The sequence below is a fragment of the Strongylocentrotus purpuratus genome, unplaced genomic scaffold, assembly GCF_000002235.5.
Source record: "Strongylocentrotus purpuratus isolate Spur 01 unplaced genomic scaffold, Spur_5.0 spur5_scaffold_14, whole genome shotgun sequence".
NCBI lineage: Eukaryota > Metazoa > Echinodermata > Echinoidea > Camarodonta > Strongylocentrotidae > Strongylocentrotus > Strongylocentrotus purpuratus.
The window spans coordinates 2,400,620-2,421,172 of record NW_022145599.1 but is presented as its reverse complement, the minus strand read 5'-3'; the positions used below and the strand labels follow the sequence as shown (position 1 = coordinate 2,421,172).

General features: G+C 35.4%; 1 protein-coding gene across 1 annotated transcript in view; it reads right to left on the bottom strand.

Moving 5' to 3' along the window:
* LOC583176 overlaps positions 1–20,553 on the bottom strand; it is a 63,315-nt gene that overhangs the window by 3,039 nt on the left and 39,723 nt on the right. The window contains exons 28-46 of the mRNA XM_030983961.1: positions 20,014–20,058; positions 19,365–19,559; positions 18,563–18,721; positions 16,883–17,005; positions 16,297–16,440; positions 13,387–13,503; positions 12,806–12,922; positions 11,786–11,917; positions 11,467–11,583; positions 10,985–11,101; positions 10,403–10,514; positions 9,886–10,008; positions 9,165–9,236; positions 8,534–8,605; positions 7,727–7,798; positions 5,636–5,707; positions 5,148–5,219; positions 1,847–1,918; positions 120–867 (exon numbers count right to left, since the gene is read on the bottom strand). Coding sequence (XP_030839821.1) covers positions 120–867; positions 1,847–1,918; positions 5,148–5,219; positions 5,636–5,707; positions 7,727–7,798; positions 8,534–8,605; positions 9,165–9,236; positions 9,886–10,008; positions 10,403–10,514; positions 10,985–11,101; positions 11,467–11,583; positions 11,786–11,917; positions 12,806–12,922; positions 13,387–13,503; positions 16,297–16,440; positions 16,883–17,005; positions 18,563–18,721; positions 19,365–19,559; positions 20,014–20,058 — 2,681 coding nt within the window. The remainder of the gene's footprint in view (positions 1–119; positions 868–1,846; positions 1,919–5,147; positions 5,220–5,635; positions 5,708–7,726; positions 7,799–8,533; positions 8,606–9,164; positions 9,237–9,885; positions 10,009–10,402; positions 10,515–10,984; positions 11,102–11,466; positions 11,584–11,785; positions 11,918–12,805; positions 12,923–13,386; positions 13,504–16,296; positions 16,441–16,882; positions 17,006–18,562; positions 18,722–19,364; positions 19,560–20,013; positions 20,059–20,553) is intronic.

The window sequence follows — 20,553 nt, the reverse complement described above, 5'->3', positions numbered from 1 at the left end:
TGCGGGATGTTGGATAGAGCATCCCCATTCACAAGATGCGTGTATAGGCCTCTCTTTACATTCGTATGTCTTACGTTCATCATCATGATTACAAAACACATAAATAAATAGATCTTTACCTCTGAAGCCATCTGTTTGTTGTTCCTAACGGTTGATCCCGATCGCTTAGCAACAACATAGATCACAATGTAGCAGCCAATGATGGTTACCATGGCAATAAAGTTGATGAAGATGGCGCTCATGGCATACTGCCACCCTGGAGGCTTGACATTGGTCAACGGAAGAGCGAGACATACACCGGAACGTCCGTAGAATCTCTCTCCAAAATATGGGATAGGTAGGGCTGGGATTACACTGTAGATAAGACATGCTGACCAGATCACTGCTGCTGTAATGCGTACTGATTTCCTTCCCAAGTGCTTTTGTGAGAAGGGAAATGTGATGCAGAGGAAACGATCTAAGCTTATTATAGTGAGAATAAGCACTGATACTTCACTGGAAAGATTGGCTAAGATTCCAGCAAGTTTGCACATGCCACTAGCTTTCCAACTCTCTGCATGGAAAACGTATACACTCTTATAGTGTACATCCGCGCTGGCAATGATGAGCATGTAGACTCCCATCAGACAGTCAGATATAGCAAGGTTGAAGATCAGGAAAGATTGGACGCGGAAATTCTTCTTCTCTCGTACTCGTTCTATGATGACGAAGATGTTGCCAATAAATGCACTAACACCGAGTATCCACATGAAGACTCGGAGCACATCGGATCGCATCAGGTCTTCACACGATGAGAATTGGTCCTCCGGAGGGTAGCAGCTCTCAAGACCAGACACAATGCAGCAAAATAAGAATCGGTCTGATGATCTGATGAATGAGAGAAAAGAAAGCACTCGGGTTTAGGCATTAATATTCAGGCTCTGGTAATGTTTAACATACATATTTGTTTTATCTTCAACACGTCTCAATAAGGCCTATCCATAATCTTGGAATTATCAATTTGATTTCGATGCCATCCTACTTCAATTTTTCGTCATCGACAATCAATGAGAGACACTATTGGAGGACATAAGATTTCTCTCGTTATCGGGTCAAGTTCCAAATGAGCGAACACGCGCGAACTTTGCAATGAATGAATACCTTGGCCGGCGGAATATATACTGTTGGTCATAAAGGTGTGATAATTTTGTTTTACCCCAATTTATGGAATTATTTTGAAAATGATTTATTCCTAATAGATTTAGTATACATTCCCAGATTTTATTGAATAACAATTTGCGAGTGTTTGTTTTGCGTGACTGATAAAGCATGCACGCTACTATGCTTATCAACTAGGGGACCTACGCCCTTAGGTCATAACTGACAGTAATGAGGATTAATGCCTCGCAAAAGGGCACTAATATAGCACATCGACACGGTTTTGATCCTGGGTCCTCACAGTTACGAGGCTATTGCTTTGCTTTTCAATAAAATCTGAGAATGTAAACTATTATCTATATCTATTAATAATAAACCACTGTCAAAATCATTCCATAAATTGGAGTAAAAAAATTGATTCCACCTTCATGACCAACAGTCCACATCTCGATTAGGGGGAAAATCTCTTCAAACGAATTAATAGCTGACGAAATTCATTCGCTGGCAATGGTGAAGAAAGAAAGTTCTTTTCGTATTGAGTTCATGCTGCAAAGTTCGCGCTTCGTTAGCTAGTCGGGAAAAAATAGTATTATTATTAATTGTTCTATTCTGGCTGGGTTTTTTATATCACCATTTTCGGTTCTACTACTGATATTAACATGGTAGGAATATTTAATTACATTTGTTTTCAAGTCGATAGCAAACTTACAGGTGTCGGAGCCCGTCGAGTCCTCTGAAGATATCCATTTCAAATGTAACGATGTCGTTACCTGCGAGATTCCTGCGGAGAAGAACAAAGTCACAATTAACTCACTGACAAATATTCGCTCTTCAACTAGTATGAGACCATTTTGAAAACGTATAAATTCATTCCATAATGTTGGCGTTTCCTTGTTTGTTTTTTCTCTTGGTCAGCTTGTTTTGTTTCGTTTTTCTTTTGGCATCATACCCAATATCTTAAATTTGCTTAGAGTAAACCAGTTAGGAATATATTCAAAGTGTATGCATACTGTTTCAAGAAAGATTGTTCTTGATTTCCTGTAAGATATGCTCGAGGCTTGCCCGACATAGTGACACATAATGTATTTAGACAGGATTCCAAGTTTGAACATATTTGTGGCTTACACCCAGTAAATAAGATCGATTGATCGATCTGTAATTGAAAAACAAGTCAGAAAAAAATCTTGGAACCAGCGGGATTTGAACCTGCCACAAATATGTTCAAACTATTGAAATTTTCCCAGGAAGCATTACATTTATAAAAAAAAAAAAAAGGATTCCAAGTATTGTAGTTCATTCATTAATAACAGATTAATGAAATAGCTCGTCACCAGGTCCTCAGGAAAGACAAATCCATACATGTGAAATAAGTAAGTAAACCGGTTTATTGGCACAAATGTTACCAAGGAGTCCCAACTGGCAACAAATTATTCTAAGCAGCTGCCGTTTTCAAAGGTTGCACAATAGAATCGAACCTTTGATGTCCGAGGTTTGAAGCCGCCAATATCATTGGAAAGCTTGAGTTCAGTTGTGATTTTTGTTCACAAAGAAATATCGTTAAAATTTCAATTTTTATTTCAACTAACAAGGGGGAAATAGAATATTTTGATTAAATATGAATGCAAAAGCCTAATTGTGTCAAGAAATTTGCTTACATTGCATAATAGCAGTTTTAATTTGTGATTTTTTTTTTTTCTTAATTACATTCCTAAAACCTGCAATTTGACACTTTTCCGATTACTTCTGGCTCACGAAAATAAAAAGTGAATTTGTTCATGTACAGTTCTTTAGGATGTTGTATGTCGGATTAGTGCCCACACATGCACAGTCGAGTAATTTTGATTAATATTTCAGGAAATTTTGCTTCATTTCCTTTCGCTTGCCTCCTGTGAAAGTAAGCACTGTGTACTGCCCATTTTATCAGACGCATGGTAGCGAAAAGTAATTATTGTTCTATCCACCTGGAAAGAAGAAAAAGGACATAGACAACTAGTTTTGCAATTGGCCATGGTATTTATTAGTTGTAATATAGAAACTTTCCATCGTCATTAGACTTGTGGTATAACAAATAATTCAAATGAAAATCGTCTGTTAACTTCACAGCGTATTTCACTTTGAAAGTGGCCTGTTAGTTTGTAGCTAGGCAGGAATATCGCCCTATATCTCTTACGTCCATTACATGCAAGATCTTAGAACGCATAATTTGTAAACGTCTTATTGAACATTTTAATGAAAATGATATACTATGTGACAATCAACATGGTTTTCGGGAAAAAAGAAGTTGTGAAACACAACTTATAGAAGCAATTAATGATTGGAGTTATAATATGGAGTCTGGTTCAAGCGTCCACATTGCTTTCCTTGATTTTGCAAAGGCGTTTGATAGTGTACCTCACGACCTTTTAAGAACAAAACTTGAAATGTATGGTGTAAGATCTCAAAATTTAGAATGGATAATTAATTTTTTACAGAATAGATATCAAAGGGTGGTTATAAATGGCGAATGTTCTTCACGGATCAAAGTTAAATCAGGCGTTCCGCAAGGAACAATTTTAGGCCCGATATTGTTTTTATGTTTCATTAATGATATGCCTAATAATATTTCATCAACTATTCGATTATATGCGGACGATTGTATATTGTACCGTCCAATTTTCAATGTAGATGATTGCAAGATATTACAAAATGATTTAGAAGTTTTAAGTAAATGGTCTGAAACATGGATGCTCGACTTTAATGTATCAAAGTGTAAAACTATGAAAATGTCTCGAAAGCTTCACGATATAACATATAATTATTCTCTCAATGGACAGGAGTTAACAAATGTAAAGTCTGAAAAATACTTAGGTCTTGTAATAAATGATTCTTTAAACTGGAACGACCATTGCACTGAATTATATACAAAATGTAACAGGATCATGGGAATTATAAGACGGAATTTTGTTAATTGTCCAAAGTCTATTTTAAAAAGTCTTTTTGAATCACTAATTCGCTCACGTTTAGAATATTGTTGTACAGCATGGGATCCCTATAGAAACACACACAAAGAGAGGATTGAACGTATTCAAAAACGTTACGTAAGGATGATGTGTAAGGATTGGTCTACGAGTTATAACGTGTTATTACAAAATGTCAAAATGAATTTATTAGAAAATAGACGAAAGTACCATAGACTTGTTTTTTACTATAAGATTGTAAATAACTTGATTAATGTAGGAGAAGTAAATAGGTGCACACGAGCGAACAGAATAGGAAGAAATGATAATACTTTTAAGATGCACGTTCCATATGCCAGAACAGACTATTATATGAAATCCTTTTATCCCCAAACAATTAATGAATGGAATCAACTCCCACAAACAGTAGTAAACAGTCAATCGCTAAATACCTTTAAATCGGCTCTGGTAAAACATCTCAATCTAGATTTTTGAAATAGAAGTGTCTTGCAATTTCTAACTTGTATTTCTGTTGTTGTATTTATATTGAACTATAACCTATGTCATACTTCGATATTTTATGTATCAGTATTTACTGTGTAATTATGTATGCCATTTTACTGTCCATATCTGGGATGCAAACTTGTATGGGTTTTTCTAAACCTTGTTTTGTAACCCAAGACATGTATATATTTTTATATTGTCTGAATAAAATAAAATCAAATCAAATCAAATCTTTTTACTACGTATCTGCAAGGAAGAACCAGTTAAGTACATGCCTGACATAGTTTCTCATGGCGGCATCGAAGATGGAACAAATAGAATAAGCTAGATGTGACTCCATCTCTCTTAAAACTCCTTGATGTGACACATATTCACACGGACAGGTACGTGTACCAACGCATTTTAGAATAAACTTAATTTAAAGGAGGTGTTTCATGAACAGCTTTTGGTCCCTTTTTTTAAAAGAATACTTCCACCTTTGCATCCTGAAATGCTTTCATTCCACGAACTTTTGTTATGAACACGTATCCATCTATAACTTTGTGTATATATATATATATATATACTCACAATGTGCGCGTGTAGTTCAGACCATTAAAAGCTCCTGACGTCACTCGCTCAATTTTATTGTCTGCTAGATTTCTGTAATATAAAAGATAGAAATGCACTTTAATGTAAACCGAAGCTCCCGGTGCTACTCTCTCAAAAGCTTTCTGAATTACACAATGTCAATATAAAATTCGCAATATATTTGACATATTCGGTGATTATTGTGATGAAATAACCATCTCAACAAATAGAACCTCCTGTATATAATTATATCACCATGCCAATTTATGTTCACTTTTCGATGATGATGATGATGAGGATAGTCATTTTTTTTTCATAATTCGTATAATAAGTTTATTGATTCAGAATTTGTATAATCATGCTAATATTGCTTTTGACTAAAATGCATATAAAAAACAATTTAATGCTTCCGAATTTAAAATAAAAATTGCCAATGCAAGCAGTTCATCTTCGGCTCATTTACAAAGTTGATATCATAATATACTTACATGATTCGAACTGAATCGAGTCCAACGAAAGCGCCTTCTTCAAGGGCTGTTAGCTCAAGATTCTGCAAGCGTCTGAATGATAAAGAAAAAAAAATGTTTCTCTAATATTTTTTATTTTTTTAAATTTAAGTATTTGTTATCATCTTTAAAAAAAGAATTCAGTTCATAATTTTAGGAACGTCATACGAAGGCTATCCTAATTATGATCATTTAAAATTAGCAAGTCACAAACTGCGTATCAGATTTGTAAAAGATCTGTTGCGATGAAACGTTTGACGAATGGCATAATAACTTTTCCTGATGATTATGTCATTTTTCCTTTTGGTAAATACAAATGGCGCTGACGTTTAATAAGTATGTATACTTTTATGAAAAGTACATGATGTATATCCAAAACAAAACAATGTTGGGAAATAAAGAAGTACTCGAGGTAAAATCAACTTAAATTTGCGTAGACAGAAAATCCTTAAAGCTGATACTCTAAGACAATCCCAAATACTGAGATAATTACATAAATAGAAAGCTTTTAACCCCCATAATAACACCAAATGGTGTCCACCCGACAAAACAAGTTTAGAATAATGAATTTATTTGAGTAAACTCTACCAAAATATCTAAGTCTGAAACCCGGAAGTGCACGTAGAGTCAGGCCTCTATCCGTGACGTCACGAACGGGAGTCATGGGCTCAGTGAGAGTGAATGGCAGTGATATCCCTACGTAAATGCTATCCTGTCAGAGCTTAGATTTGTTGTTGTTAAGGAGTATATTTGATGGATTTTCTGTTTTCATTTGAATGAAGAATAACGAAGCAACATTTTCCAGTCGCAGATTTCTTTTTATATCCTCATATTCACCTATTTGGTAGAGATTTAAGACGAGTTTACTGCTTAGGAATTAAAGTTAAATCGTGCACTTATGAATAGGCGGATGCATTATATTGTCATCAGATGTACATGAGCAGTTTTGTAAAACGAATAGGTCTAGAACTATGATAGTACTTATCATAGATGTGTGTGACTGCCTCAAAAAAGGATACAGTACCAGTTAAACATTTTATGTTGTAAAACATCAAACTTGAACGAGATCATGCAAGCGCGCTTCCTCTATAATATTTTGGCGAGTGATGCGGCTCTTGCATGAACGTTCGTGAAGCGAGCAGAATCGGGAGGTAAGACCAAGCCGCTGCTCTAGGCGCTGCTTGCTTGTGATGGAACGTACGTGCGCTAGTTATATGTTTATCGGCAATTGCAAGAGAATGAAAGCGACGTTGCCAGCTAAGAAAAACAACTAACAAAGACTTGCTCCTGACTACCGGTGTCAGAATTGGTAGATGAAGGATGTTCAGGGCCAAGGAAGGCGAAAGACATGGGAAAAAGGAAGAAGAAACCATCGGGAGATCGCTGTAGTGTGATGAACTGTGCATGGGTAGACAGCTACTGTTCACTCCGTGCCTGCATGGGCCGATTTCAACACCAAAACAAAAATTACATGGTGAAAATATCGACTAATAGCACATCGTTGGCATGTATATGTCATAATTTTTAAAAGGGGAATTGATATTAATACTATGAAGTACTAGGGGAAGGTAAAGAATTGTACATAGAATTATGATTTATTAGACTTTTCAGCCTTTGAAACAAAAATATGCAGAAAATCGTATCACTCTGCACATGTTTGCTATGGAACATCCGGGTACGTGAATATACTGTCTCCCGGACGTGAGGTCATAAATAGTAGACCAGCGCCTTGACTGATTTTCTATGCAAAGAGAGGCGGATATTTTAGACATTTCAATTGAGGATTTCGAGTAGACAGAATTTTTTTGTGATATACTAAGTAATTGAAAAACTTAAAAATAACATATACTTGCCGTAGGTAACAAATTAAGGGACATTTATTTGCTTAGAGTATCAACTTTAAATAATTATATCCTACGTTTCATAAAAGGCTTTCACAGAAAGAAAAGGTATCAAAGTCAGTGCCCATGGATTATACGTGGAGTGAATGTATTTAAAAACTTATCTACATGCCGGTAACTAAGGTGAGGATTTAATATTGTATGAAAATCCCACCTCCTTGGTCAAACTTACAAGACAGGTAGACTGTGCAGAGAGTTGAAGGCACCGGGCTGTAGGACCGTCAAGGGGTTCGATGACAGGTCACTGTGAAAGAAAGGCAAGACAGTCATGTTATAAGCCTTTAACATAATTATTGTTATGACTATGAACATCATATATCTTAATAAGACTGTGCCTTGCATGGGATTATCTTTGAATATAAAACAGTGGCGGACCTAGGGTCATCAGGCCGGGAGGGGTGGAATGTTTGAATACGTCATGTGTCTAATGCTATGGTCACATTACCCAAAAGTAGCTTGCTCGGCGGCCGAGCGGCGAGTTTTTAACCAATTCTGCCCGGCGGCTGCTCACTTTTCATTCGCCCGCCCAAAATGCGCTCGGTGCCTGGCCGGTCGCCGCCCGGGCACCGACCTAATCGCTGGGCGATGCCTAAATTCTAGCAGCGACCGAGCAGGCTACTGATCGGTCGGTCGCTGCTCAGATTTGTGACCATAGCTTAAGAAGCGTTGCAACCTTAACGACTAAGGTCATTGAAAGGGGTTGGAACAATGCCGCATTTTCCTGGACATGTAAAGAGGTAGTGATAACATTGTTGTGAAAACATTACAAAATTGTAAGATTCGTCAGGTATTAGTTTCATGACACGAGTAAATATTTCATTCTAAACTTATACAATGTTATTATGATTTAACTCCTATCAATCACAACAATCGCAGAATAATATACAGTTTTTATTTGAATAAAGTCGTGGACAAAAAATGGGTTCTTCTCTGAGGGATCATTAAATAAGTTTTTGGCATGAATACATTTTATACTTACAGTTCGGTTAGTTGATTCAACCCACGGAAAGTGTCAGAGTATAGCATCCAAATGTTATTCCTCGAAAGGTCTCTGTAAAAAAAATGGGCCAATATACAATTTGTTGTACTATATTGTGACATTAATTATCTACAGAAAGAAGTAAACCCATTCATGCTTGATTGTATTAATTAAAGAAGTGCTATAGTAATACTGATTGTCGTGGAGTTTACGAAAGCAAATATCATCTATATTTTAATCCATAAACATGGCAACTGCTTGCTCAAGCGGTAATTAGAATTGCCCAGAAAGAAAAAAGAAATCCTCTCATGTTCGAGGGCGAGCCGTTTTAAAGCCCCATTGCACTAGTTTGGCCAGAAGGAATTAGACCTCCCTGCATGGTCGCTGACAGGTGGTTATCTCTTGAAATAAGCTCTCAATTAACATAAGAAAAAGGGGATCATGGGGGACCAACGGTCACCGATTAGGCATCGTTTGCTATATAGAGGGCGCAAGTAGCTTTAAGTAGTGCAGTGGGGCATTAAAACACTGTATTCAATTCCTATAGCAAAAAAGGTCTTAAAAACTGACTTGATCGCTATGGTAAAACAATGTCTTCTAAAAATCTTCTAAAAGAAAAATGTTTACTTACAACTTCTTCAGATTTCGTTGAGTAATAAACGTTCCATTTATAATCACTTCGATTCCATTACCAGGAAGTCCCCTGTAAAACATAATTACTATTTGATAACAGTTTTGTTTGAAATAATAACAATACCAATCCTCATATCAAGGTCAAACAATTAACATATTGAGACAATCCATTTATACAAATTGTAAATAATAATGTACATCGGAAAAAAAATTGTATTTTATTAAATTCTGCTGCCAATCGTTGTACTGTATCGGCAATGGTCAATCGAGGATTGCAGTAATATCAGCTGTTTGCTACGTATTTAAACAGGTGACCATTAATTTGATTGTAAAGCACTTCAAATTTGCGATTGCTAATGACCAATATAATTTTATTTGAGATAATGATATAAATAATCAGTACAATATAAACATAATACTGTAATGTGACATTTAGAAATATATTGAGTATGCCCGAAATTCAAGAAGTGTATTAGAAAATAGCGCAAATCATGCAGATCAAACACAAATAAGTTATGTGTTTATGATAGCGGTAACACATGAATCAATCATTGATAAACAATGATTTTAACTTCACTTGACAAAGAATAATCATTGAATTTAGCTTTTGCTGACGTGATCAGATACATTGATTTGGAACAGGTGCATTGAAGCGTGAAAATAGAAACCCTGAAGTTAAACCAATGCGCATCTTATTAAAACCTACATAATGAACTTACAATGAGAGGAGAAGGGTGTACGGATATAAACTGAGATAAAGGACGTCCTCTATCGTCGTCTGGTTCCAGGTGATATCTGCGGCTCGCCTACTTCGGCTGTTTTGAGAAACGTCGGCGATTATTCTGCAAATGAAATGCACAATCACATGTAAGGACAGAGTAGTGTGAAGGTCAGAAGTTAAATGATGATCAACAACGGGGACCCCCCCCCCCCCTCCCCGTTACAATAAAGTAACAACTATTAAACGCTTAATTATTCTTATCGTTATTCGCAAAGTGGCCTTCCAAGGGATTGGGGACAATTTTCTCCCAATTATTCAATTCAGTTTGCCCCCACCCCTTTTAATAATCTTGGTCTACGCATATAGCCGACTTTTTCAGAAATAAGCTGAACAGGGGGACTGATTCTTCTCTATAAGGGAAGCATAATGTAGGAAGCAAGCCCGCTTTGTTGACGCATTGCAACATAGTTTGGGGATGAAATAAGGTTCAGTGTGTTCTATCTATGAATACTCACATTTGACGAGCATCTGTAGGGATACTAGCAGCCAGCTCGGGTGTCCATACCTCGAACGAACGACAATCAAAACTGAGACCATCACATGAACATCCAGAGGGGCAAGCGATGTCTAGAAAAAATGAAAACAAAAAGTTTAAAGATAACGATAACTTTCTGTCATTTCAGCTAGTCGAATTCGTTTTTCATTTTCTTCTCCCCCATGATATTATGGTTATTAATTTTGAAGCAGCGAATTTTTTTCCTTCCTAATATTTATCTAATATCCTAATACAATTTTATTCTTGAATTAAAACTTAAAATCTCACTTTATTCACCCTGTTGTATAACTCTTTCGACGCCATCCCTCACCACCACCTCTTCTCTCTCCCTCTCTCCATCTCTCTCTCTCTCGTTATCTTACTAAGTCTCTCCTTCTCTCTCTTTCTACCTATTTCTCTTTCTCCCGTCTCTGTCTGTCTCTTCCCCTACCTCCACATCCCCTCCATCTCTGTCTGTCTGTCTCTCTCGCTTTTTCTCTCTCTCTCTCTCTTTATCTCTCTCTCTTTCTTTCTCTATTTCTTTATCTCTCTTCTAACTTACCACAGAACATTTCATCATCACCATCAGGGCAGTCCTTTACCCCATCACAGATCTGATCGTCTGTAACACAGTACCTCTCTCCGTGGCATCGTAGAAATCCAGGACAGGAATATGATTCTAATATTGATCAGATTTACAGACATAGCCAGTATTAACAAGATGAGGACATATTACATGATAATCCTCTCCGTAATTATGCGAGTTTATTAAAAGATGCGTTGATTATATTAGACGCCTGCTTTAGCAAATATGTGGGCTCTTAACTCAGTCATGAGGAAATTGCGAATTCATAATGTGGTCAGGATTTATTGATCATTGTCAACTGTGTTAGCATAGTAATTGATAATTGATGTTACAATAAAAACACTTTTCTTGCTATTGTCCCCCCCCCCCCCCCCACTCCTCCCTCCTGATTGATGCATGTAGGCCCCTATGCATGAATAAGATTTCAAAACTCGTCCATCATACTATACTCAGCTCACCACATTCAAACTCGTCTTCGCCGCCTGGACAATCGGCAGCACTGTCACATCGTCGTCGTAGAGGGAGACAATACGAATTTGGACACTTGAACGTGTTTCCAAAACATTCGATGTCACCTACAATGGATTAAAAAAGTAGACACAAATAGAAGATATGGACAACACCAGTAAGGAAAGCAACAATTATGTGAACCAACCATCCACAGAAATGATGTTACAACTGTTGACTTTATGAATCAGTTTTAAAAATGTGAAGCCAAAGAGGAAGACATAAACACATAACAAATACAGGTAAACAAATAAATAGAAAACTACTCACCGCAATCACGAAGATGAGTGACGTCACGACAGCCTTGTTGCAATCCATACTCATCAAAGTCATAGAGACAGCGCCGCCTCGACTCTAGCTTCTCACCGTTTAAACACCTCAATCTATCATCGTCACGGCTTTCTGTAATATCAATGGTTAATAATTGTTTAAGTTTAGTACACGACCATGTACGGTAGGGCGCATTTTCACGAAAATAAAAATTGACTTACGTCACATTTCAACGCGTGTAACATGTAATATACACGTTTCAATGGGCTGTTGACGGTTTTGCACTAATGACGATTTTGTGAAACGCTGTTCGTTGAAAGCAATTTATACATGTCTCAAAAGAGAATGAAAGCAATTCCAATAACGAAATGTAGAAAGGGGAATATTGTGGAATCGTATTTCGGAAATAAATAGGCCTCAACACGACCTAAATGACTCTCCAAAAGATTAACCCAAAGCAATTTCAATAGCATTGTGCGCTACCTTAGTTTTGAAATGCGTGACTTTGACAATGACATACAATCGTGTATCAAAACAATCCTAAAATAATTTATGTAGGCAATACAATGTGGTATTAAAATCGTCCTAAAACTGATTTCTTGAAAGCCATTACGACTGCGATCCTTGCAGAGGAGTGGATAAAATATGCTGGGAAGAATAACACATTTTAAAACAAAAATAAAAAGAGAAATAAATATTACATGATTTCAGATTTAATGTGTATGACATCAAAATAAGGACATGAAGTGATTTGGAAAAAGGTAATTTGTAATGTCGAGTTTGACAATAATTCAATTCCATGTATTCAATTGTCCAATGTACTTTCAACATGTTTCGCTCACATATAAACACAGACTCAGACTTAGTCTACAAAGAACAGAAATAGGAAACAAAACATGGATAAGTTTAGGTGATGACAAAATAATTATTATACATAATATTGACTATTTATTTGGTTTGGTTTGGTTTGCAACCATAATTTTAAAGATAATGATTAGCGTATTGTGATGCCATTCGTACCACATGATTGTTCATCTTCCTTATTAAGTCCACGACAGTCTTGACTCCCATCACATACTGATCTATTAGGGATACATCTACTATCGTAACACTGAAAGGTTTCTCCTGAACAGAACTCTGTGCAAAGAAAAAACAGAAGAATACATAAGGAATTTGTAAACCAATGAAATTAACCAAGTTAAAAGGTTTCTTAAAAAGCATTTTGTACACAACGCTACTATCCACAGATCCATAGACCGTGCATCGTTCAAACATGTATAATTGTCATAAAATAGATATGATTTAGAAAAAGCGATGTGGCGGTTAAAAGTGATTTCCGAAGTGCGTGCACAAATTTGCACAACTACACCTCTTTTTTTTTTTCTCTCTCTCTCTCTCTCTCTCTCCCTCTTTTCTCCACTTCTTCCTTTATTGTCATTCGATTGGGGGCACTTTCCACCGCCCCTTTATCTACGTTATTGACTAAAATTACAGTATAGTGATATTCAAGATATTTTACGGGACAAATTCGAATAATATCATCTCTCATAAAATGGAAGAAATAGAGGAAAAGAAATTTTTAAAAATAAAACTTGACTTACGACACAGTTCTTCATCGCTACCATCCACACAATCTGGAATAATATCACACTGCTGAGATGCCTCGATACATTGTCCGTTGCTACACTGAAATTCATCATCCTTACATTGCGGATAGGCTGTAAAATAATAACAACAAAAAATATACATATAACAACCATTTCCCATATCGTAAATCATTATGCTATTTCGCCTCATGCATTGTTTTAATTTTGTTTCATCGTTACACAAAACAAAAGTATATATATTGTTATATTGGTTTCCGAATTAAATTTGTATTTACTTTATTACTAGAATTGCCAATCGAACCGTTCTAAATGCTAATAATTTCCCTTGCCTTTTCATACCAACTCACATCTTCAGGTGACAATAAACTACAATATCATTGAAAGTATAGTGTGGAAGCGTTAATCTAATGTTACATGTATATGAAGTTGTGTCTTCGAAGTGTGAAAGTACTTTTAATTTGTGAGTTGAAGTGCCTGTCATTATAATGAGTCGATTGTTTATCACATACCACCTTCGTAATCGTTTAAAGAAAGTAACAAAACAATATTCTCGTGCTTGAAGTAGATTAGTTAAAAGCTGAATTAGCCGTTTAACACCTTTTATTGTTACTCCGTTATCCACCTACTAATGTCCCTCATTTGTGTGGAGGTGACACTCCTGTATTTTAAGAGGTATTTTGAGGAGGAGGATTTGGGTCATGGTTCGCAAGTGGCTATAACAGGTGTGATGGGTAGAGGTGTATCCATCGTATATGAGGTAGGATGTAGCTTGCCCTGCCTATCAATCCCTTCCTTGTGAGGGTATCTTTACTCCTGCAGACATTTTAACACGGTCTCCTTCCAATCGGTTTCCTCACTGAATAGATCGTTGTATATTATTTTGTTATATGTTCATGATTTCTTCTCTAATGTCATGATTTAATAGTAGAATCACTCACCCTGTACCTTCTTATTAAAAATAGCTTATAAAGGTTAGCATGAATATTAAAGAGCCACCCCATTTAAAAAAATCTCTTTCTCTCCCTCTCTCTCTCTCTCTCTCTCTCTCTCTCTCTTTCTCTCTATCCGATCTTTCTCTCTTTATATAATTATATATATATATATATATATATATATATATATATATATATATATATATATATATATATTTCTCCCTCTCTCTCTCTTTCTCTCTCTATCTCTATCTCTCTCTCTCCTTTTTCTCTCCATCTCCCCAGGCCTCCATCTCTATCTACTCTACATTTTAACAGACTCCGTTTTGAAACGTTGTTTTAATGTACTATAAAGGACGGTGGTCTGTTTTATAGCTCAAATAATACGTCACCTGAGCGCAACTTTGTTCACATTCACGAATTTGCGCTGCTTTTACGAATTAACAGAACGATAATCCCCAAAATATATGATATAAAGGGTCTAATATGAAAATTAAGTTAAATTAATTAAATTAATTTCTTTACATCTGTTGCATACATCAATAAATCACATAGTGATTTTATGATTTGAAATATGATTACGATTTCCTCACAGAATGTATTCCAATACAGCTCATAATTATAAAGGGTAGTCATTAAATCATTGTAAAGATATTTATGATTTTTAATCGCTTCTTAAGCAAGATTTTATGTTAATCATCAACTTAAAGCCCGACAGCTGGCTTCAAAGATGCCCGCCCCCCCCCCCCCCCACTCAGGTTTCGAAATGACCGCATGCGTGTTGCCAAAATGTCCGGTAAAGGGGTACTTTTCGTGCGACAAAGTCCGGCCCGAGAATTGTAAAAAAAGGGGTGTATTTGACTTTTCACCCGGAGATTTCTTTAAAAAGGGGGTGTTTTTTCTTTTTTTCTCTCATTTATTTGGACTCCTTAGAAATTATTCCGAATTTAGGGGGGTACATTGAGCATTTTTCCTGATTTAGGGGGGGGGGGGGTCTCCAAGGCAGGAAAAGCCCGCGAAAAGCCCGCGAAAGGGGGGTTCGGAAATGTTGGCAGTTCTCAGATAGGGGGTGATTTCAAAAAGAGGGAACGAGCATATGCGTACCCTAAATAACACTGAGTGGGGGGGCCGGGCAAAGATGGCAGCAGGCTGCTCGAATTCCTTCCGAAATTGACATTTAGTTGTCCAGTCAGAAACATGCTAATCCTACACTCATGAAAGGCAGTGAAAGGTGCGAAAAACTTAATTTACTAAAGCTCTTAATCACCTCTAAATGAGTCTTTAACCTGTTTTTTCTAAGTATCATTAGGCCTACAGGAAACAATAGACGAATTATCCGGGTTCCTGAAAAGACTTAAAATCCGCCATTTTGAAACATCCCTTAATCTCCTGTCATTCACTAATGTGTTTTGATTGATACGTTTGTTGCATCCTTGAAAACCTGTATTGAATGTACAATGACTTCCATGGGTAGTCAGTGTCTGTTGTTTTGTACGTTTTCAGTATTTACCAATTGAACATGACATAATTTCACTGTTAATTATGTTATTTCTAATTAATCCTTACATATTGTATCCTTAAACAATTGAAAGCCAAATCTACACTTTTTATTATATTGAAAAAGTTGGCATATTTCAGTTCAGTTATCATTAAGACATTATATAATTTAGAAGATGATTATGTGATATTTAAACAATTTCCAATTAGTCATTACATTTTAGACTTTAGAGACTATATAAAATTTATACACGAAATATTCACATTGTTTACTTAGTTCATACAGAGTATACGTTTTATAGATATAATCTATTTCCAATGTTTGTTTGAGAAACGGCAGTGAAAATGTGATTTGTGTTTGGAGAAAATAATAAACTCTTTGATGCGTTGTCATACACTGAATACAATAATTTAATTTAACCTTCATTTATTGTTACTACATCAAGGTGAAATAGCATTGTCTGAATATACTTACCACAATGCTCCTCGTCCGACATGTCTTGGCAGTGAGGTACATAGTCACAGTAGAATGAAGCTGAGATACATCGACCCATATCACATTGGAAACTTGAGTCAGGGCAAGATGGAGCTGCAGTGATATCATCAATAAACTCCGAATCTATATTAAAAGAATACGAACCTAATTAAGGGTTACTGATATTAACATATTATTCAGCTGTCTGGATATTATACCAAACGTATATCGAAACTATTCAATAATTGTACGTGTGTACTACTCAAAATCAAAGGCTGGAAAATACTTTAAAGCATGTTTATTTGTATTCGTAGGAATGGTTGCTATGGTAATATCAATAAACACGATGTTGTAATTAGGATGTATGAAATAAATAAATTATAATCAATCACACAGAAAGTGTTCACATTTGAATTTCCAAAATATGTTAATGGAAGTTTCAAGTTTCAAGTTTCAAGTAAGAATGTTGATTTCTTTTAGGCACATTGGTAGACAGATAACCCTCTCAGATTCACTACTACTATTGTGGTTTGACCCACAAATATCAGAAGTATGTCCCGTTGTTAGGGGCAACATGTTTACAAACCTCCACAGTTCTTTTCGTCTTCTCCTCCTATGCATTCTTCTTGTCCATCACAAACATGTACTGATCTAATACACTCTCCATTCAGACACTCAAACATGTTATCGCCACAGATATTCACAAGATCTGTTGAACAAACAAGAACAGATGCAATACAATTTATTTACTCTGCCATTATATTTCTTGCCATTCCTTGTAATGTATACTCCTTGTTCATTATGCTTCAATACACCGAATCATTCCTTGCAGTATCAACCATTTTTTCCCCTTGTGAAGTAGGACTTATTCTTAATATGTGAAACGAAGACATGAGGAATGGTAAAGGAGCCCCGGGTAAAATCATGTGCCGATGAAATCTAGGAATATTATCCATCATAAGGGGGATGGGTTTTTCTACCCCCCCCCCCCCCGCCCGCCCCGTTTTCGCCCACCTCGGCAAGACACATATCAAGAAGAATCAGCCATGGCAAGGGTAGGTGTGGAAGAAGGGCGTTGCACCCCATGATATATTAAAGGTAATACAAAGTGTTGGTATGGGGTCATGAATTTGGTTCAAATGAACATATTGGAAGCATATGCGATTTTACAATATTCAATGATCTTCGTCGCGATCGAAATCTAGTCTAAAGTGATGAAATTGTAAATAATAAACTCTTTATGTTGTATAGCTCCCTCTCGAGACTGATATTACTTAAGCTTTAAGACAATGCTTCTTGACTACAATCGACCGATTTAATACTCCCGTTTGGAAATAATATATCAGAACTGCATATTCTGAGATTTTCATGGTCGCAGCTACCATGGAATGGCCTTAGGCGCTATTTGAAATATTTAAAATTACCTGGAGCACCGGTAAATTTTGATTATTTAATTTGCTCGAAAGCAGAATTGTTTAAGGGGCTAAATTTTCTAGTACTTATAATACATCCACAGGGGCATCCACATATATCAACATTTTAAAGAATTACTATCCATTAAATTTTCAAAATTTCCCAAAACTTTGCATTACCTTTAAGATTTTGTTGATATGTTTGTGTGCTGAACCACCCCATTAATCGTGAATATGGGTAAATAGCCTCAATAACATTTTAAAAAATAAATTTCACTACAGATAAAGCATCCCAAATATACTGACGTCAAAAGAGGACGGCATCAGATAAGATGTACCATCACATTGTAATATTAATAGTTGAGATAAGTGACAGGAATAAATAGATTAAAATAAAAATAAAAATCAAAAGAAATTAAGAAGTAGCCTATCCAGTAGTATGATCAAGTTATTTACTATAATTAAACTTACTAAAGAAGTCGGTGATTTTTCACTCTTTATTAAGTGAAGATTGCAACGGTCATATTGCTGATATAATGAATATTTATATCAGCAAGATTTCATATTGCTAATACAATAAATGATGCAGATACACACAAAACAGTATTCAACATTTATATTTCTAACGCCCTCTAAATCTCGTAATATAAACTACTGACAGGTGATGAAATTCCAGACAACTAAATTAACAACGATTACCCGCTTTTTGGCAAAGCTCGAAGATAAAAGCTTGTTTTCTGAATGCAATTCTCCTATTTATGAAACTGGTAATTATCCTCGTGTATACAGGATATCAAAGGATTTAAAGGGAAAGCTGAAGAACTTTGACAATGGGACGATTAGCATTCTCTTACCAGACACAACAAAGTAACACATGCTGCCATAATGAGCCTGTGCGCAGTCCCTCTCAACTAGCTGCCAATCATCGCCATTGTATTCCATCACATGACAAGAATCAGAGGTGACGTCATCGGGCCGTGAACTTAGCGTTTGTTCCTGTATGTCGTATGTACCTGGATGAGAAAAAAGCCAACGTGTCATCTGTCAAACAGTTTCTATGTTTATGTAATTTTAAACCAAAAATGTACGGGTTCCATTTCTTTATTTTTTTTCTTTTTCATTTTTTCATTTGGTTTCTTTACTTTTCTTTACTTTTCTTTCTTCCTTTCTTTATTTTCTTTTGCAAGTAATCCAGACAAATATAGACTCTGTTTTTTAAGTGGACTTATCTTTCCCTTTAAAATTCGACTTATGATAAAATTATGCTTATTTATTTTATATCCTAATATGCTTTGATTACTTGTGGACATTTCATCTTGTATAATTACAAATAAGTTTCATTTTCTATATTACATTGCAAATGTCATTTAATATTCATGTTATGTAACATTTTTGTCATGTTTTGATTGAGTTATGGAAATTAATCAATATTGATTGCATTGAATTGAACAGGACAGTCACAATATCATCATAAATTGAACATTGTAAAGCTAGGCTTTTTAAAAATTCCATCTGACTTGATGGTAGCATCTCATGAGCTCTTTTTCTTTTATTCTTTAATTAAAAAAATAAAAAATCCTGATCAGCCTTTGTTAGATAGCATGTTATTTTCTGAACTCTATTTATACCGTTCTAAAGCCAGGATATATTTCATACCTTGTATGTCGATGGAGATGCCTATTGGTATCGATCTGAATGGCCATAGAAGACCAAGAACATAGGTAAGACGTGGTAGAGGTAGGAGGACGGAGGATTGGATGCGTTGGCATGGCAACAGAGCGGTTTGACTGTTGTCTGCTAAGGCAAGCGATATGCACGTGTCTCCTATTCGACGACTTCCAGAGGGACATTCTAATGGGATTAAGACGAAGTGAAGAAAGAATCTTAAAATATGATATATCTGAATTTAAAAAATTGTATTATATAATAGATAATTAAAATATTTTATAATGGAATGCTTTTTTCTCTTCATAAGTCGTAAATTAAAGTTACATTTTATGCCTAATTAATAGCTTGAGCTTTAACCATGCTAATAGTAATATATATATATATATATATATATATATATGATTTGTCATAATTTATGCAGAACACACTAACAAAATTCATATGAATTATTGCTGGTCATTTCCTAAATACATAATCCAATTTGAAGGAATGTACACATTTATATACATACTTATGCAATTAATTATGGTGTTTCCGTGTATCTTTTAAGTTTTACAAAAACATTAACACTTATTTTTGGTAAACAATGAAAGAAGTTTTAAAATTAATACAAAATAAAAACATATACAAATGTTACCTTTTGTTGACAAGTCTCCGATTCGCGAGGGGACCATTGCGTTTCCTGGAAGATTTAATATATCATATCTGTTTAATCACATACTAATTATATGCCGTCAATATATTAATTTACGTCAATATTCAAGTAAGGCATATTACATCCCAAAATCAAATATTGTGTGTAGTGCATTGCCCATATATTATATTAAATTTTTTTCTCCAATTGAACCTCATATATTATAAAATATATAAAATGGAGCAACAGTTTTTTTCTACTGCTTACCAGATAGACGCCAATTCATGCATAAATTAATGATGGATGGTTGGTAACCTTTCATTCATGAGCGCTTTTATGACATATCAAATTCGTAATTCATAAATATTCGTAAATTTGTACGAGTAAATTTTTTTGTTGAACTCTTTAATGTTTTTTTTTTTTCATGCACACGGGCGGAGTAAGACAGTAATTCTGAATATCTTATCTAGCTTTATTCAATCCAATTACAATGTCTGTGGTCTTGGAAACATAGCAGGATACCATGTCGATCATCAATCGTCT